General features: G+C 39.1%; 2 protein-coding genes across 4 annotated transcripts; both read left to right on the top strand.

The window, feature by feature from the left end:
- Positions 1–1,406: 1,406 nt before the first annotated feature.
- Positions 1,407–3,817, top strand: LOC103719482 (aluminum-activated malate transporter 10-like). The gene is made up of 5 exons (XM_008808747.4): positions 1,407–1,957; positions 2,136–2,276; positions 2,421–2,693; positions 2,802–3,061; positions 3,139–3,817. The coding sequence occupies exons 1-5, from the start codon at positions 1,618–1,620 to the stop codon at positions 3,598–3,600; spliced, it is 1,476 nt and encodes a 491-aa protein (XP_008806969.3). The 5' UTR covers positions 1,407–1,617; the 3' UTR covers positions 3,601–3,817.
- A 4,477-nt stretch (positions 3,818–8,294) lies between these two features.
- LOC103719459 (zinc finger HIT domain-containing protein 2) lies at positions 8,295–17,909 on the top strand. 3 transcript variants are annotated; one of them, XR_605971.4, is made up of 7 exons: positions 8,296–8,457; positions 8,954–9,135; positions 9,509–9,581; positions 10,139–10,292; positions 15,121–15,162; positions 16,221–17,277; positions 17,404–17,909. XR_605971.4 is itself a non-coding variant. In XM_026809379.2 (6 exons), exons 2-6 carry the CDS (start codon positions 9,059–9,061, stop codon positions 17,084–17,086), a joined length of 1,212 nt encoding a protein of 403 aa, XP_026665180.2. In that variant the 5' UTR covers positions 8,295–8,457; positions 8,912–9,058; the 3' UTR covers positions 17,087–17,364. The 3 variants fall into 3 exon arrangements, 2 of the variants coding, with proteins under 2 accessions (XP_026665180.2, XP_008806932.2); XM_026809379.2 differs by lacking the exon at positions 17,404–17,909 and having other exon boundaries at positions 8,295–8,457; positions 8,912–9,135; positions 16,221–17,364; XM_008808710.4 differs by lacking the exon at positions 17,404–17,909 and having other exon boundaries at positions 16,221–17,364.
- Positions 17,910–18,337: the final 428 nt, after the last annotated feature.

Raw genomic sequence — 18,337 nt, 5'->3', positions numbered from 1 at the left:
TATTTTATTTGGCTATTTAGTGTGTATTGGTGAACATGATGTTTTAAAATTTATGTATTAATTTGTTTGGAGATATACATTGGGTTGCTAGATAACTAATTTGCTAAGTGTGTATCACCTGACCGTATATTATATATTGGTAAATATTTTATTTTAGAAACTGTGTATCGATTTATTTAGATGTGTGTATTGACTTATTAGATGATTAATTTATTAGTGTGTATTACCTGGTCTTGTAGTATATATTAGTATAAAATAAGTTTCGAGAATAAATAAGAAAGAAGATGCCACATGCGATTTTTTTTATTTTTTTTAAAATTATGAGACTAACAACCGTTAGTAGAAGAAACTTTTAATTTTTAGATTTCTTTTTTAAGGTGGATACTAAAAAAAATATGACAAAATAAAAAGTCCTCTCTATTATTTTTTTTTCCGATCCCGCTCCATATGATTTTTGTTTGTAGAAATTGTGCCACCCAGCCAGCCATCTAGTAAAAGGCAAAGGGACGCTGCAACAATTTTCTTCTAATGGATGAACCGCACTTGAATGCGCTCTCTCTCTCTCTATCTATCTATCTCCTCTCTCATATTAATGGACAATTTTAGTATTTGGATTTGCGGACTGAAATTTCAGTACCGTTTGTAACTTCTAAAATCCACTGTTATTAGGAAATCATCCATAATGCCTCCATTTCTCTCAAAGGGAACGTACTTGGAAGGCACCATCGACAAGATTTATTGGCTTCCAGAAGTCACCTTTTATACTGCACTCAATGAGGGCTTCACCATCAAACAACAGGCTATCTCGAACAAACCTCGAAGTGACTCAAGGTCCTAAGCTTGATTCCACCATGGAGACTGGACCTTCAAACGGTTCGAGGGGACCATTCTCCCATTTGCCTCTCTCCATTCTGCGTGCGTCTTTCCGCGCGCTTGCGCTCCTCGCTTTGGCGAGCGCGCCAAAGAGCAGCTGTCTCATCTACCACAGCACGCAGCTTCATGAGCTGACATGTCACATCCCTGCTGGTCCAGAAATTTGGTCCCATTCGACCAAGCAAAGGGCCCTAGCAAATGTTCATGCGACACATCAGCAGCATGGCTGCTTGCTGTACAATAGGGCACAGATGATCTTGGCTAAATGCTGAAGACGTGGAAGATCACCATGTCATGATGCCCGATTTTAGATGCCTTTTTTGTTTTTTTGTCCTCAGCGTGCCCCAGCAAAATCTATGTCCCATTGCCCATCTATTCTCCACCAATTTATGTAACATATCACTTTCCGAATATGTTATTCCATCTAGCACCCTCTCCATCATTCCCTTGGCCTCCTTACTAGTACACCCAGATATTATAAGTTCTCCTCCCCGCTTATATAAGTCTCCAGGCAGCCCCCCCACCATTAGAAGATAGGGAGGTCCCTTCAAATTGCAATCTTGAGCTCCCTCACCACGCCACTCCAATCCGCATCTCCGACTTCTCTTGTCATTTTCTCAGGGAATAGCCCCACACACGTACGAATAGGGTCGCTAAGACAAAGGATATACAGTCCTGGTGTACGGCCGACGTCTCAGCAACCGAACCTGTTTGACTACCTTGGGTGCCTGGGACAGGGTGGCAATGGCAAACGACAAAGAAGCGTCGGGTGGTTTGGAATGGCGGGTGACGGTCCCCAGTGGATCGTCGGTGAAAATGGAGTCGGAGTCTGGCGTGATCAGCAGGGCATGGACATGGTTCGCTGGTGCTGTTTTGATGGCGAAGTCAACGGTGTTCGGCTTCGGGAAGAGTGTCTGGAAGATGGGAGTGGATGACCCGAGAAAGGTCATCCATGGATTCAAGGTGGGGATCGCGCTTTCTCTGGTGTCCATCTTCTACTATACCAGGCCCTTGTATGATGGAGTTGGCGGAAATGCCATGTGGGCCGTCATGACAGTTGTAGTTGTATTCGAATACACAGTAGGTAAGCTCATAAGCATAATATACGTTAAGCATATCATCAGAGGGATGAGTCCTGCATTTTTTTTTTTACTTGTTCTTTAACAAATGTGGCATTTTTGCATCTATCATCATTTGTTAGAATCGCTACCATCACTTATATGGGTTTAAGTGACAGTTTCCACTACCATGCACTGATGCAGGTGGGTGCTTGTACAAAGGATTCAACAGAGCCGTCGCAACGCTAAGTGCCGGTGGCCTTGCGGTGGGCATCCACTGGATTGCGAGTAAGACAGGAGAGAGAGTGGAGCCCGTAATTCTTAGTGCTTCAGTCTTCCTATTAGGTATGTAAGAAGCATTTTTATATACTATATATGCCATTACTGAAATGATCAAGCATAAGCTTTAACATAGCGGTAAGAAATGACCTTTTTATGTCACACCAGCACTACTAGTTGAATACTGACGTATGACTTTGCGGACATCAGGTGCAGCTGCAACCTTTTCCCGGTTCATACCGACCATAAAAGCCCGATTTGATTATGGTATAACGATATTCATCCTCACCTTCAGCTTGGTCGCTGTCTCTGGCTACCGTGTGGATGAAGTGCTCGATTTGGCACAGCAGCGTTTGTCCACCATCGCCATCGGGATCTTCATTTGCCTACTCGTGTGCATTCTGATCTGCCCCGTTTGGGCCAGCGAAGAGCTTCACCTCCTCATCACCAGAAATATGGAAAAGCTTGCAGAATCCTTGGAGAGTATGTTCTTCCTTAACGCTCAATGCACAAATATACATGAACCAGCAAATCCCATAAATAAGCAAAATATCTATTTTTATTTGACTCTCGATACTTCAACACCTACAGGCTGCATCAAAGAATATTTCATGGAGGATGGAGACGTCGACGGAACGAATTCATGCTCCCAAAAGTCACAGGGTTACAAATGTGTTCTAAATTCGAAGGCATCCGAAGATTCACAGGCTAATCTAGCAAGATGGGAACTTGCTCATGGCCGTTTCGGCTTTCGCCATCCATGGAGCCAATACCTCAAGGTTGGAGCCGCGATGAGGTACTGCGCTTACTGTATGGAAGCCCTCAATGGTTGCATCAATTCGGAGATTCAGGTAATATTTGGACTCCAAGCCACCGAGCTTAATAAGATTGCGACACTAGTCTAAAATTAATAACTGATCAACAACAGGCACCTAAGTCCACAAAGAAGCATCTGAGAGAAGTTTGCATGAAGCTGAGCTCAGCGTCCTCAAAGGTCTTGAAGGAGTTGTCGAGCTCCATAAAGTCGATGAAAAGGTCTCAAAGCATAGATTTTTCAGTTGAAGAGATGAGTAATGCAGTGGAGGAGCTCCACGATGCTTTAAGATCATTTCCTAACCAATTTACACAAGAAGCAGACGAACCGGCCGTAGAAGCAACTGAAGAGAAAAAGCACTCCATCTCGGTGACTACTACCTTGCCAGCGATAGAACTGTTGCCGTTAATCACAGTAGCATCTCTGCTGATTGAGATATCAGCTAGGATTGAAGGGGTTGTCGATGCTGTCCACACCTTGGCAGATCTTGCAGGCTTTGATTCTGTCGAGAAAGAGAAGCCCCTGTCTCCAACACATCAAGAACAACAAGACATGAAAGCCATTCAAGAGGTCTGAGGACTCGTTAAACTAGAAGCGAACCAGATGAGTCTCTGGTTGGCTTAAGGGGAATATAGGAAGAAAGATGACGTGCTCTTTTTCTTTAAAACCTCTCAGCTGTTAACTAACTGTTTTATCCTGGCACCCTGTCCTTTTACACGTTCTTCTTTTTCCGTGAAGTAAAAGGAGGCCAAGCTATCATTATTATTAATGAAATGAAAACCTGTACGTGTTATGAAATGGATGTCAGGAGAGAGTGCCTGCGAGTCTAGGCGAAAGAAAGAGAAGTTGGTCCGGATGCATTTGTCCCAGCCCCTCATATAATAATATCAGTGCTTCCTTTTAGTTTGTACGACTTGTTACGATTTATTGGATTACAGCAAGCAAAGCACTCCGGAAAGAACAGCTAATGTTGGTGGCTCCCCCTCATGGATACCGAGTTTTTTCTTTTATTATTATTAATAAAGAACCGGTAATGAGAGTCGCTATCATGTTCATTCCTCTAAGGTGCCGCTTGAATACATGCAACTCTGAACTTTCCAGTAATTAGGTTCACAAAAATACGAGACTACTGGATTTGGAGTCTACTGCTTTTTTATTTGTGGGAATTGCACTAATAGCAACTGGCTTTCCATCGTTTTGTTTACCTGGAGCTGGAAGTTGCAGCTGCAGCCGAGATAATGTGCAGAACTGACTTTGTTGCAATTTGTTTTCAAATACATCGATTGTTATACAAAATTTCAGAACCCAAACACTAAAAAAAGGCCATCTTATACAATTAGATTCACTAGCATCCAATTACAAGTATCCGTTAGAGTATAAAAAGTGATAAAACGCTCAAACAGAGCACTCAAGGCTGAGGAGTCTCTGCAACCTTCACGCACAAACAGAGCACTCTGTACAACCAAGAACATAAAAACAAAACAAGACGTCTTCAATTCAGAGTACGCCAGTCCGACAACCTCTGCACGCCCGGAGAAAAACCATAGATGGTGATGGTTTTCGGTGTTCGTACTTTAATATAATACCCAAAGTAAAAGGGCCTTTTAATGGTGATGCATGATGGCCGTATCACTAGATTTGTTCGGACGCAAGTTTATATGTACTATGACATGCTGAAATATTATGATGCAAGAGGTATAAATGAAACCTCTAGAAGTTTGAACGAACTTACGATGCTGACATCACTTGCTTGGCTGCATGTGTACGACTTATAAACTATTAAATTTTTTAATGATTTAAGGAGTGACATTTTTCCCAGTGGTTGGTGATTGTACTACTGTGGGCAGGAGAAACTACTGCAGGTTTCCTTTACGGCAGAGATGGCACTAGGTTTTAAACACGAGAAAGAAATACAAGAAAAGGTACGTAGAAGAAACAAGTATAATATAATCGTGATTGGTGATGGACACGAGACATTCCTCAAGGAGCAAGGATAAGTATACTTTTTCCTGAATCTGTTGGTGGTGGTCAACTTAATTGCGAGACTAATCGCCACTTAAGTCCATCCTCACCTTTCTTGTGAGACGCACCAAAATAGCCACTTGATAAAGCCACCAGCATTGCTCTAAAAAAGAGCACGGTCAAAAATTATGTGCAGAAGCATGAAGAAGAATTCGAATCAGAAAAAAATGCTTCGAGGCCGGCATGTTGCATGGCTCAGCGGGTTGGTGGTTTTTTTCTTTTTATTATTCTCCTTTCGAGTATATTTGTAAGGGTTGGTGGTTTATACCACCAATTCTACGTGAATTGTGCCAGTCCTACCAATCTGTTCATGCCACAGGGAATGCTAGAAATTTGTAGAGATGGATCCCTATTGCTCTAAATTTTAGTATACATCAAACTACTCTAAATTATTCCTTGTTTATATTTTGTTTAAACTTGTTGGCATGAAAAGGTTTATTCCATGCCGTATTTCTTGTTTATGTTTTTTTTAAACTTGTTGGCATGAAAAGGTTTATTCCATGCCTTACTTCTTGTTTATATTTTTTTAAAAACTTGTTGGCATGAAAAGGTTTATTCCATGCCTTACCTCTCTGTGTGTGTGTGTGTGTGTGTGTGTATTAGATAGGGGAGAAGACTCTTAAAAACCAAGAAAAAGGATGGAATAGCTACAATCTAAAAAACTCATATCCGGCCATCTGGTAGCCTATTTATTTTAAAATTCTGGGATATAGAAGAAGTGCAAGCCCAAAATATACTAATTTTTTTCTTTTTTTTTTAAAGTATAGAGAGTGAGTAAGCACTACCATGAGTGAAAGAAATGCTGCAGCTCTTATTAGGTGAGCCAGTGATAACAGATAGTCTTCAGTCCAACATGCATCGACTCGGCTAGTACTCAGTCATATTTGCCAAATGATTGGCAACCTAATTTGCCTCCGCTAGAATATAGACACCTGAGAACTGTGTCTTGGAGTTTTAATTAAAAAATAATTAATTTTTTTAATTTTTAAATTGTAATTGTTTTAAATGCTTTAAATTATTTTTTTGTGAGATATCTTTTTTAGAAGAGTAGTGATCCTTCGAAAAAAGATACGGTATTTTCGTGATGTATCTTTGGAACCTTTAGAACCATCGCGTCTTTTATGTCTTCTGGATAGAGTCTATAAATGGACTCTTATAAGATTAATTCAAAAATAATTCGAACTATCTCTTTTTTACTAGTATTCTGTCTTCTAAGAGTTTCTTCTGTAGACAGAATTTTTCCACCCTTCAATTATCTACTTCCTATTTTTTTAATTTTTTAAACATCTAAAGAAGTCGGTCGGATCAAACCTCCACAACGATCGTGCTTGTCAGAGGATGAGCCAGATTGTTGTATCTTAGGGACAAGATTGCCGCAAACCTGCACGTATGAGGCGAATCACATTATATATCACACTTCTCGATCCAGACAAGCTCTTTTCAATCTTTTATTTTTTTAGTAGATTATTTCTTTATGATACTTTTATATAATAAAGATAAAGTAGTTTTTAGCTAAAATATTTTTCTAAGACTGTGGAAGTGAAGAATTCTTTCTTTGGGTATTTCTCAAAGCTAGGTGAAGAGAAGTATCCTTTCCATCTATGTTTCAGAATCCCCTTCTTGCAAAATTTTATCTATGTGAAATCTGTCCAAACCGGGTCGTTAAAACTGGGTCTATCGAATTTGATGAAGTTTCTGGGTCCAAATTTCCTGAGATCTGATATCAGACCCATGTCCAGCCCATGGGATTTGATGTTGGATATGGGCCAAGTCTAAGGCAGGTCAGGTTTGGGTTGGATGCTGCTCTTACTTGGCCTATGTGCACCTTCTCGAACTGATGCGAATGCGAAATCTGATCACCGGAAACTATCATGGAGAAGGAGCGGGAAGCGACCTTCTCCGCTTTGCCCTCCTTCGTCTTCTTTCTTTCCTCCTCAATTCTAGGGCTCGGCTTATTGCCCTAGCTTCAGCTCCAAGGTACGCGATTCCGCCCGCTTCATTTTTTTTTGAATCAGGAGTGAAATAGAGAAAATACGCTAGTTTGCATTTGTTTTTTTGATGAATTCTATAAATATATATAGTAATCTTGCTGGTAGCCTATTTATTTTAAAATCCAAAATATACCATTTTTTTTTCAAAAAATAGAGAGCGACTAAGCACTACCATGAATGAAAGAAATGCCGTAGCTTTTATTAGGTGAGCTAGAGATAGCAGATCGTCTTCAGTCCAACATGCATCGACTCGGCTGGTACTTAGCCATATTTGCCATATGATCGGCAACCTGATTTGCCTCCACTAGGATATAGATACAAGAGAATTGTGTCTTGGAGTTTTAATTAAAATAATAATTATTATTTTATTTTTAAAATTTTAGTTGTTTTTAAATGCTTTAAATTTTTTTTTTGTGAGATATTTTATTTAGAGGAGCGGTGACTCTTCGAAAGAGAATGTAAAAGATACGGTATTTTCGAAACAGACGTATCTTTGGAACCTTCGGAACCATCACGTCTTTTCCGTCTTCTGGATAAAGTCTATAATTGAACTTTTTTGAGATTAATTCAAAAATAATTCAAATTCTCTCTTTCTCACTAATATTTTGTCTCTCAAGAGTTTTTTCTACAGATATAGAGTTCTTCCACCCTTTAACTATTTACTTTTTATTTTTTTTATTTTCTGAGCATCTGAAGAAGTCGATTGGGTCAAGCCTCCACAGCGATCGTGCTCGTTAGAGGAGGATCAAGCTGAGCTGGGTTGTCATATCTTAGGGACGAGATCGCCGCAAATATATACGTATGGGGCAAATCACATTATAGATCATCCTCCTTAATTCAGACAAGCTCTTTTTAATTTTCTAATTTTTTCTAGTAGATTATTTTTTTATGATACTTTTATAAAATAAAGATAAAACAATTTTTAAGTAAAATAATTTTCTAAGACCGAAGTGAATAATTCATTCTATGGGTATTTCTTAAAGCTAGGTGAAAAGAAGTATCCTTTCCGTTTATGTTTCAGAACCCCTTCTTGCAAAATTTTATCCATGTGAAATATGTTCCAAACCGGGTCTTTAAAACTGGGTCTATCGAATTTGATGAAGTTTCTGGGTCCGATTTCCTGAGATCTAATATCAGACCCATGTCCAGCCCATGGGCTTTGATGTTGGATATGGGCCAAGTCTAAGGCAGGTCAGGTTTGGGTTGGATGCTGCTCTTACTTGGCCCATGTGCACCTTCTCGAACTGATTCGAATGTGAAATCTGATCATCGTCCTCCGCGAAGCTCCTATATCCTCTCACCGGAAACTATCATGGAGAAGGAGCGAGAAGCGACCTTCTCCGCCTCGCCGTCCTTCGTCTTCTCTCTCTTTCCTCCTCCATTCTAGGGCTCGGCTTATTGCCCTAGCTTCAGTTCAAAGGTGCGCGATTCCGCCCGCTTCTCCTCTTCTAGGGTTTTCGCTGCTTTTTTCCGCACTATTATTTCCATAAATGATGAAATTTCGCAGCTGGGATATTTTTTTTTTTTTTGATAATTTCGGACCTTTTGGTTTCTTAGCTTTTTGGATTTGGTTTGGTTTTGGTTTCTGTTTCTGTTCTATAGTAAACTGAATTCTTGAGACTTCTTTGTTTGATTCTTTGCTTATAGAAAGAATTTGAAAGATTAGGTATTGTTGAGTTATAAATTTGGTATAGCCTTAAGTTGTTTTCTAAATTCTTCTCTAAATTAAGCTTTATAGTTAAAAATATTGCAAGAATGTCATTAAAGATGACCCATTCACCTGGTAAACAGGAAACCAAGGATCAACGCTGATTTTAATTTGGATAGCTAAAAACATATATTTTTATTATTTCGTACTGGCTGCATATATTTAGGTATCGAGAAATAATGAATCGAATAAACTTTGTCACTTCCAGAAGCCCGACCAGAGTTCCAGGAGCACCGAAGCCCTGGAGACAACCCTAACCTTATCGAGTGGCAGCCTCAGGAAGCGAAGTTGTTGTAGCGGTGGAAGTCAAAAGATGGAGGACGTGGTGATATCCGAAGCTACTCCATCTACATCATCATCCTTATCCGATGCCAGGATAGTTTGCCGAGTGTAAGCTCTCCTTTTCGCTTGATTTCAATCACATTTTCACTCTCATCAATAAGGGCTCTTGAGATCATTAATTGGATACATGTTCTGGAATTTCTCCCAATTTTGACAGTTTTTTTGATGTTTCTTTCTCCAAATAGGTTCCTTTTCCTCCCAACATCATAGCAAGAAAATAAAGAGACGTCTAGAGACTTTTTTTTTTGGCATTCTTGAATATTTGTAGTTTATGAGCTATCATGAATTACCTGAGTTATTTAAAGTCTAAATGGTTTTCTTGGCATAGCCAAGATGGACATTTATGAAGAAATTGACTGATTTTGGATGCTTGGACATGCAAGTTGACTTTGAGGTTGTATCCCTTGTGTTGTTCATACAGATGCCAGAAGCAGTTTGCACAGTATACTTGCCCTCGATGCAACTCACGTTATTGCTCTCTTCCGTGCTACAAGGTGAGATGATGCGGATTGTTGATCATATCGTGATTTTGTTTATGTTTGCTGCATTGCTTTGTTTTCTAGGGCGCTAAGTTTGTGTTTTCCCACTTTGATGTTATAGAGGCATTGCAAATTTTTGTACACATTAAGCATCTCGAGTATGTAATACTTATTTGTAATGCATGTTTCATATAAATTTCACATGCAAAGTTCTTATTGACACACACATGCATACGTACATACGTACATGCATATGTATGTGTGTACGTACATAAATAATACTTACATATCTGTGTATGTATAGATCTTGCAGATCGTTGTGCAAGGTAGCAGTGTTTGAGTGACCTCAAGCCTTTAGGAAACCTAGAATTCATGTACTTGACTTTCTAAGTGTATGCAACTAAGGAATAATGCTCTTAGATTTCCCTAAAGTTGGGGAAGATTTTTGAAGAGGGTAAAATACAATGTTTGACATTCATAAAGGCATTCAACTCTAGGCATATTTTGTGTTAACTATATGACATAATTCTAGACTATATATTTGTGTGACTTCTTCTGTTTCTGTACGGCAGAGGCATAGCCTTCAGTGCACAGAATCTTTCATGCGTGAAAATGTCATGGAGGAGCTGCAGCAAATACAGCCAGAAGATGAGACTAAGACGAAAATGCTAGATATTCTTAAACGGTTCCACTCAGAAGAAGAGATGAATTCTGATGATGAAGATGGTATGTTCATTCGAATGTAATTTCCCCTCTTGTAGGTTTCTAGTTATTGTTTCTAGAGCATGAAGTATGTTTTGGTCCCATTATCCTACTTTTATTAATGTGGTCTTGTCATTCTAAGCATCTTCTTATTTTTATGCCCACTAACACGATCTAGATCTTCCAAATATTTAATTTATTACTGTGTCTTCTACCATCTAATTCTTTTGGATTGAGCTAAAAGATTAGGTTGCGTTTGGCATTGCTGTCACTTTGTTTTAAAAAGAAATTAAAAATAAGAGTTATGTTTTCATTTTTTTCAGATTTCTGATAACAGAAATATGTTTAGTTGCCACTATTTTTTTAACAACATAAAAAAGAAATAGCATACGAAGGAAGGAGCAGTTGGAGAGCATGGAGGGTATGGGGCCTTGGAGGCGGTTCTCAACAAGGGAGAGGTAGCGGAGGGAGGAGCATGTGGCGGTGGAGAAGAGGGAGCTAGGGATGGGGCCAAAGAAGGAGTTAGAAGAGAGGTCGAGGGAGTGGAGGGAGGAAATGTTGCTGAGATCTTCCGGTAAGTGGCTGGAGAAGGCATTCCGGCTGAGGTCAAGGGAGTGGAGGCAGGGGAGGAGGGAGAGGCTGACAGGGAGGAGGCGGAGAAGTTGTTGTTGGAGATGCTGAGGGAATGGAAGAAGGGAAGGCGAACTTAGGGAAGGAGACGAGTCGGGAAGAGTTGGGATGCCTGGGGACTTCTTCCCAACCTAACAAGTCACTTTTTAAAAAAAAAGTGGAAGTGAAAATTTTTCACTTCCACTTTTCCAGAAATAATGGAAGTTACTTCTATAAAAAAATAGAAACAGTGAACCCAAACAACTTTTTTTTGCATCAGATTCTGTATTTCTACTTTAGAAAAAAAGAAACAGGATAAAATGATACAAACAGGCCCTTTGTATATGATACTGATAGATGTTATAGTTTTGCTTGGTCAAAATCAAGAAAAATGGCATTGTTTATCGGGTATTACCTCTGGAATACATGATTTCAAACATAGTGTTACTCTCTGTTATATGCAGATCTGAAGTTTATCCCAGATGTAGAAGTGTTTTTGCCTTATTATTTTTAAAATTCAAGCAATGTGAACTTTATTTTACAAACCATTTCACATATCTGAAAGAAACAAAAGAGTACCGCTGACTTTGGTCACAAAGCTCAGATGAAAAGGAGGGTTCAATTTAGGATGATGTGATGGAGTAGAAGAATGGATGTTCAACTTTTATTGTTTAGGAAGCAGAGCAGTAACGTGTCTATCAATTTATGGTATTTTAGCAAATTAAGGAACTATTAACTTAATTGAGCAAAGCAATCTGGAGAAAAAGAAGGGTAATGGTAGAGAAAAGACATGAAGTTTGTTAACTTTTTGCCCAGGGGAAAAATCACTCATCAGCCTTGGAACTGTGAGTTTTTCATAGCTATATCTATACTACTATATAAAGTGAATTCTTGCAATGTGTGAGGTGTGTCTAACTGTCTGCATTTCCCCCACTCTTTTTTCTATCCTGTGCATCTCCCCACTCTACTTTTCCCGCAGCATGTGTTTCCTGCCCTAGCCTCTCCCTTTTCCATGTTTTAACCATAAAGGTTTGAGTCCCTCTGCTAGCATTTATTACTTTCTTTATATTAATTTTGTATTTTAGTTAAATTTAAAAATGACATATGCAAGCATGTGCCACATTCTAGTTCTCCATAATGCTATATTGGTCTTCTTGTGACACTTCTATGGAGAACATGGAAAATGCTTCTTAAGTCTACAAATAGATGATATAGTTGTCTAAAGAAGTATATGGGAAAATGCTCTTCACTATAAAATGACAGTATAAATTTCTGGAGGAAATGAAGATGGTCTTTGGAGCACAGACTTAGAATTAATGACATGTCGAGGTTCTATGAGTCTGCTTACTGGTAATTTGAATGTGCTCAAATAATCACAAGTCTCTGAATAGTTTGGTCTTTTAATATCACTACGTTATTCTGTTCCTGTGACTAATCTCCCTTCATCATAAGTTTCAATGCAGGTTATGGTTCTGAGTTATTTCCTTATGTTAGATAAGAGGTATAATCATGTGCTTTTATCATGACTATACCAGAGAATGGGGTCATACTTTTTTGTGCTACTAAAGGCATGCTCTGAATATTGGTTTTGGTCTTTTATGGTCTTTTGGCAACCAGAGAGTCCAGGGAAGCAATATGTTAGAATGACAAGCCTGTGTTACCTAGACACATGGCGTTGTACCAAGTGTGCAGGTTTCCCAAATTTTCCAACACATCAAGCTCCAAAAATCTAACTCTTGGAGTATTCCACATTTATGATACTTCAAGCTTCAAAGGAAAGCTGACATTGTACAGTATAAATTTTATAACCAATTCAATATTTAAATTTAAAGAAAAGTTGAATAGTAGACCAAGTTGACTAGTCAGTGGTACTATTTATGACAAATTAAGTTTAATGCTTGTATTATATTTAAAGAGAAGAAGGAAAAATGTGTAAGACTTTGCGGCAGTTGTCTTGATACTTGAAACTAATGCTATTTACTATTTGAAACTGATAAGATCTAATGTGCCATGACTTACACTCCATTGTCTTTTTATAAGATGCTCTATGAAGTTGTGCCAAGTGCTGACGGTTCCAGCCATCTAAGGAAGTACTCTGTTTCTGCAATGCCAAGTTTATGGAAGTGTTGCCCACTAAAATTTTTGAAATTTGAGTTGTTTTCGTAATGCTGTGACCAAGGATTGCCAACTGGTACCGGTCTGCGTCGGTACCGGTTCAGACCAGTTTGAACCGGTACCGAACCAGCCACAGTGCACGCGCGGCATGCTCCGCTATGGCATTTAATGCCGCAGCATACTGTGACATTGGCATTTAATGCCGCAGCACACTGTGACATTGGCATTTAATAATGCCACTATAGCTACAATGGCATTAAAAGTCACAGCGCGCCGCGCACTCTGAAAACTGGACTTGGTGCGGATTTGCACCGAGTTTTGGCCGAACTGGACGGAATTGGTCCCGAACCGGTTCCGCCTTGTACTGGTCGGTTGCGGCCCCATAGGGGCCGGAACTATTTTCTGTGGGATCGGTCGGCGCCGGTACCGGTTCGGTACGAGCTGAATCGGCCGAACTTGTTCAAGTATAAGGACACTGCAGTTGTCTTGATACTTAAAACTAATGCTATTTACTATTTGAAAGTGACAAGATCTAATGTGTCGTGACTTACACTCCAGTGTCCTTATATAAGATACTCCATGAAGTTGTGCCAAGTGCTGATGGTTCCAGCCATCTAAAGAAGTCCTCTGTTTCTGCGGTGCCAAGTTTATGGAAGTGTTGCCCACTAAAATTCTTGAAATCTGACTTGTTTTTGTAATTCTGTGACATACTTTTTGCAAGATTAAGGGATTGAAGAAAAAGGTCATTGAATTTCAATATGAAAATTCTATTGTTTCATATTTAATGAATTTGAAAGACTATATATGTTTGTTTTAGAAAGTAGCAAAAAACTATACTAGGCAAATTTCTGAGTGCAATATATGAATATAATTTGAAAGTTAATAATAATAAAATCCTTTACAGATGTTCTCATTAGGGGAATGTCTGCATGAACCGGTGAACTTTGATTTTTTCTTTTTGCTATACTAAAAGCTTGAGTAAATGCTCAAATATGCAAAAATGCGTATTTAAAATAAGACAAATTCTACTATATTCTTGCATTCAAAGCATGAACAAGGGCTACATGTGATTGTTAGGAACAGTTGTCAGTTTATTTATGCATGGGTAATGCTAGAAACCTAGAACTATTGGAAGATTGCCATGCTCGGTAAAATATGTATGTTACTACTTCCTACCAAGGATTCACAGATTACATGTCGCTAGCATGGGATGTGCTGCCCATGGTTTGTGTCGCTTTGAGTTGAAAAATAATAAAAAATAAAATAAATGACTTTTGGCTTGGTGCTGAGCCCACATCTACTTGTGCCAAACGAAAAGGTCGCTAAGGGATGGCATGCTCGTAACCTGGTATTAACCCAGTGATTGTACTAGTTTGTCATAGGCCAGAACACCATGTGGTCACTACAATGAACTTGGCCTGTTCTTATGACTATTCTATGTCATTAGTTTCAGAATAGCATCTTGACTACTATTATCTAAATATGAGAGTTTAAGAGCTTGATGCTTCCTTCTGTCTATCTGTGTTTTTGTGGGCACTCGTGGTGGTAATTAAGGGATTAATTATATCAATGGCATAAGAAGATTGATCATTGCTTTTGTGCCTTGGCCATATATTAGATATCTTTTTTTTTTTATTTAGCAACTGATTCTATCCTTGGCTGGCCAGGAAGGAACCCTATAACTAGGTCTGGAGTTTTGTATGAGCAATTCACTTTGCGGTGTTCATAGATGTGTATGCTTGTACGTAGCAGTTCACTCACTTAGTGGAGTTTATTAAGATTTTCATTCTTCAATTTCACTCTTTTTTTTACATTTATTGTATATAATGGAGTTATATGCTAGGGTTTATGATGTACCTTGCAATGTGGTCCAATGTGGTCTCTTGTACATACGTTGCGAATGAAATTAATTGCTCCTCACTTTTCATTGTTTAACACACCATCAGCACATTACATTGAACAATATGGGCACACTGCACTATAAGTATTATCTTATTTTTTTGTGTGACTATTTCCTTGCATATGGAATTGTTACAAATGCAAGAAATAGAGTTGGTTAGAATGACAGTACTCTTGAAATTCTAGAAACTTTAGGATTGAGTTCTGACCATGTTTGGTCTGTTTTCAGAATCCATGCTATCTGAGGAGACTATTCAGAAAGTTGTGTCTGGTATGTTGCAATTTCCTTTCTCATGATTAATTTGTAGTTCATAATTGCAAAGTTTCCATCATTTTTCTTGTGACTGCCTATTCTTCAAAATGAAAAGTTGTGTATGTCAGAAGCAAAAAGTATGCCACTGATATGATTGGTGACCAATAACAGTTTGCTTATAACAAGATATAACAGCTGGGATATGCTAGAGAAATTCATAGTCAGATTTTTTGACTAGATTGGGCAGATGAGTTACTGTAATTTGAAGGGAGCACCATATTTGTTAGTTTGTGTCAGTTCTTATCTCAATCTTTCTGGAGCTCTACTGTGGATCTGCACCTTTTCCCTTGGGTTGGTTTCTGAAATACAGAATTCCTAGTGTAAACCAAAAATCTAGTTCATCCTTTATTTCACCATGCTTACAAACCTACGGGGTCTAAAACTTTACACGTAATTCATAATTTGTAGAAAGTGATGAACTCATAAATTCAATGAAGGAACAAATAGAGGTTAAGCTGGGGATGGAACACAGAAGAAAGGAAGAAAAGAAAAGACATGGCATTCCAAAATCAATAAAAAAATTTAACAGAAAATATGAACAACTGGCTCAAGTCTCAAGCACTGGTACTCCTTAAAGAGATACAATATATATGAATCACCATCTTTTTCTGTTAATCTCAGAACTCAAGCGAAAAGAAACTTATACTTTTATATGAAATTCTAAGATGCCTATCATTAACTAGAGAATGTAATGTATAGCTAGAAAGTTTCTCCACAATACAAGATCTGGGGCTTAGTCTCTGTGTCCTATGCCAGGTGTTGGCTATCTTGATTCATGTCCACATGTTTACTGCATTGGTTGCTGAGAAGCTTTCAAGAAATCCTCTTGTTTAATTTCATTTTTGATCCTTCAATATGGACAGTATATTTTATTGCTAATTCTTCAAATGATGGAAGAATGACACCATTAACATGGGATTAATCAACTATAAGTCTGCTGAGTGGTGACTATTTTCTATCAACATATTTCAAAAGGAAAACCAAATTTAACTCATTTTCTTATTTTAATTTTTCAGGCAATGAAATCAGACTAGAAGATCTTTCTGCTGATGAAATCAAGCACTTTCGAAAAGCCCTAGCATCTGGGGAGCTCAGCAGACTGATTGAGCCATGGACCCCATGGTGGACAAAGCCTTCTGCAAGATCCATTTCTCTTAGCCCAGAGGGAAGCCAGCTTGTCAAGCCACTTCATGAGCATGAAGGAACTATTGCACAACTCTCTACTACTCCAGAGCCTAATCTTAGAGAGGTTCCAGCTGGGCCAGAAAATCCTTTGCCACCGCTCAGGCAGCTGACGCACACGGACCCATCTCCTCTTCTAGCTGTTCACTTGGTTGATGTTCTATATAGCTATTGCTTTACCCTGCGCCTTTACAATGGGGATTGGCACTCCGACCCTTTTGGTGCTGCCACTACAATCTTGAGCGTGTCAAAGGTCTTGGGTGATGATGCGCGGCCCGAGACTGTGGCGGAGGCACTCGGGGCTTGTTTGGAGCAGACATGCTCAGCGGTTTACAGGCATACTGGAGGCTTTAGGTTTCGCATTGGACTTCTTGATGATATCATCAGCCTGCTGCATCTAGGATGCAGTGCGCTCATCTGTTCTCTCTGTGATCTCCAGAGGCTTATTCAAGCAGGTGAAAGAATGCTTAAATCTGAGAAAATGGGGAAGGCAGAGAGAAGCAAGAGCAGCCGGAAGCTCCACTCTGCTGAGAGGAAGGTGTATTTTTTGATGTGTTGGGTTCATGATCAGCCAGGAGAGGCCTGGTCATCATTGGCAGGAATTGTGGAAGTGGAGAAAGCTTCTCTCTCAGAGTCAGGTTACAGAGGTAAACCTGTCAAAGGTGAAAGGAAGGCAATGCCTCATATCGAGGAGGTTTAGCGTGCCCTTGAAGTGTTGTAGTTCTCAAGAGATTGATGTTCCATTAGTGGACCCACTTTTGTTCTGTCTGGATGCTAACCTCAGCAACAGAATGATATATTACCGTAACTTTAAATATTAAGTCATACGACGGCAGCAGGTGGATCCAAGGTCAAGAAAAGTTGCATACTTCCACCTAGTCTTTCTGTTGGGTATGGCGGTTCTGTTCAAAGATGATGAATGTACTTATCACTGATGCACTTGATTAACTATGATAGATGATAGATGGTTTTTCAATATGGGTAAACTACTTACAAAAATTCTGCTTACTTTTACAGCATAAATAGGACACAGGAATTGCTCTAAAATTCGCAACAAATTATGTCAGTTCTTATGAGTAGCATGCAAAATTATCAATGGGTGCTTTTGGTACTGAGGGTTGGGAGCAGCTCGGCTGTTGCAGTGAGCAGTGCATGCAGAGTCGACGGCAATTTGGTGCCACAGCTGGAGTCCATGTGCCCCATTAGCTTAAATTTCTGCATAAGTAGGTTGTAGATGTTTGAGATTTGTTCAATTTATTTGCTGTAAGGTTGTAGATATGAGTTCTGATCTTTCCCTTAGTGAAGCCTTGATGGCAGAGTTGGATGGAGAAATTTCTGTGGAACAAGATCCAATGGTAGTTCAAGCAATTGTTGTCCCTAAGGGGGGACGGAGATTCCCATTGAACCAGTGATTGTTGGGTTTCAATTTGGAACTTGAGGGCCAGCGTCCAGCTTGTATATTAGATATTGTTTTTAAAGAGAAGTGCTCTTTAGTTGCATATCTGAAGCAATTATTATGCGGCCGTCTTGAGTTTCTCTGTCCTTTTATTTTGGAAATAGAGAAGAAGTTTGCAAAATAATTGTCTTGCCTAAGGTCAATGTAATTGCAAAAAAGGTCTATTCCTACAAAAGAAAGCCATAAGACTGCTGACAAATGGTGCCATTTTTTCTTGATCTGGCAAGAAAAGGGAAAGAATGGTGTCACTTCTGGAAAACTTCACTGCTCCACCTTTATTTTCTCTCTGATATGTTTAAGATATTGAAGGGTCTCCATTGAATAACTAGATGGGAGAGTAATTCTCCTACCTGCAAAAGCAGCTCAGGTTTCTTGTCATCCATGTTATCTGACAAACTAAACAGCACTAGATGTCTTGCAAGGCAACTTAATAGGATTTCCAGAGAATATAACAGTGGCTGATTTTTCCTTTCCTTTTTCTTTAAAAAAAAGAAA

Source organism: Phoenix dactylifera, chromosome 2 (genome assembly GCF_009389715.1).
Source record: "Phoenix dactylifera cultivar Barhee BC4 chromosome 2, palm_55x_up_171113_PBpolish2nd_filt_p, whole genome shotgun sequence".
NCBI lineage: Eukaryota > Viridiplantae > Streptophyta > Magnoliopsida > Arecales > Arecaceae > Phoenix > Phoenix dactylifera.
This window is presented reverse-complemented; position numbering and strand designations above follow the sequence as displayed.

What these genes read in the sequence shown, in the direction of transcription:
- LOC103719482 (XM_008808747.4), top strand. Translation starts at nt 1,618, where the DNA reads ATGGCAAACGACAAAGAAGCGTCGGGTGGTTTGGAATGGCGGGTGACG. An exon ending in TGTATTCGAATACACAGTAG is followed by an intron (nt 1,958 to 2,135) that starts GTAAGCTCATAA and finishes GCACTGATGCAG; the next exon opens with GTGGGTGCTTGTACAAAGGA. An exon ending in TGCTTCAGTCTTCCTATTAG is followed by an intron (nt 2,277 to 2,420) that starts GTATGTAAGAAG and finishes TGCGGACATCAG; the next exon opens with GTGCAGCTGCAACCTTTTCC.
- LOC103719459 (XM_026809379.2), top strand. Translation starts at nt 9,059, where the DNA reads ATGGAGGACGTGGTGATATCCGAAGCTACTCCATCTACATCATCATCC. An exon ending in GCCAGGATAGTTTGCCGAGT is followed by an intron (nt 9,136 to 9,508) that starts GTAAGCTCTCCT and finishes TTGTTCATACAG; the next exon opens with ATGCCAGAAGCAGTTTGCAC. An exon ending in GAATTCTGATGATGAAGATG is followed by an intron (nt 10,293 to 15,120) that starts GTATGTTCATTC and finishes GTCTGTTTTCAG; the next exon opens with AATCCATGCTATCTGAGGAG.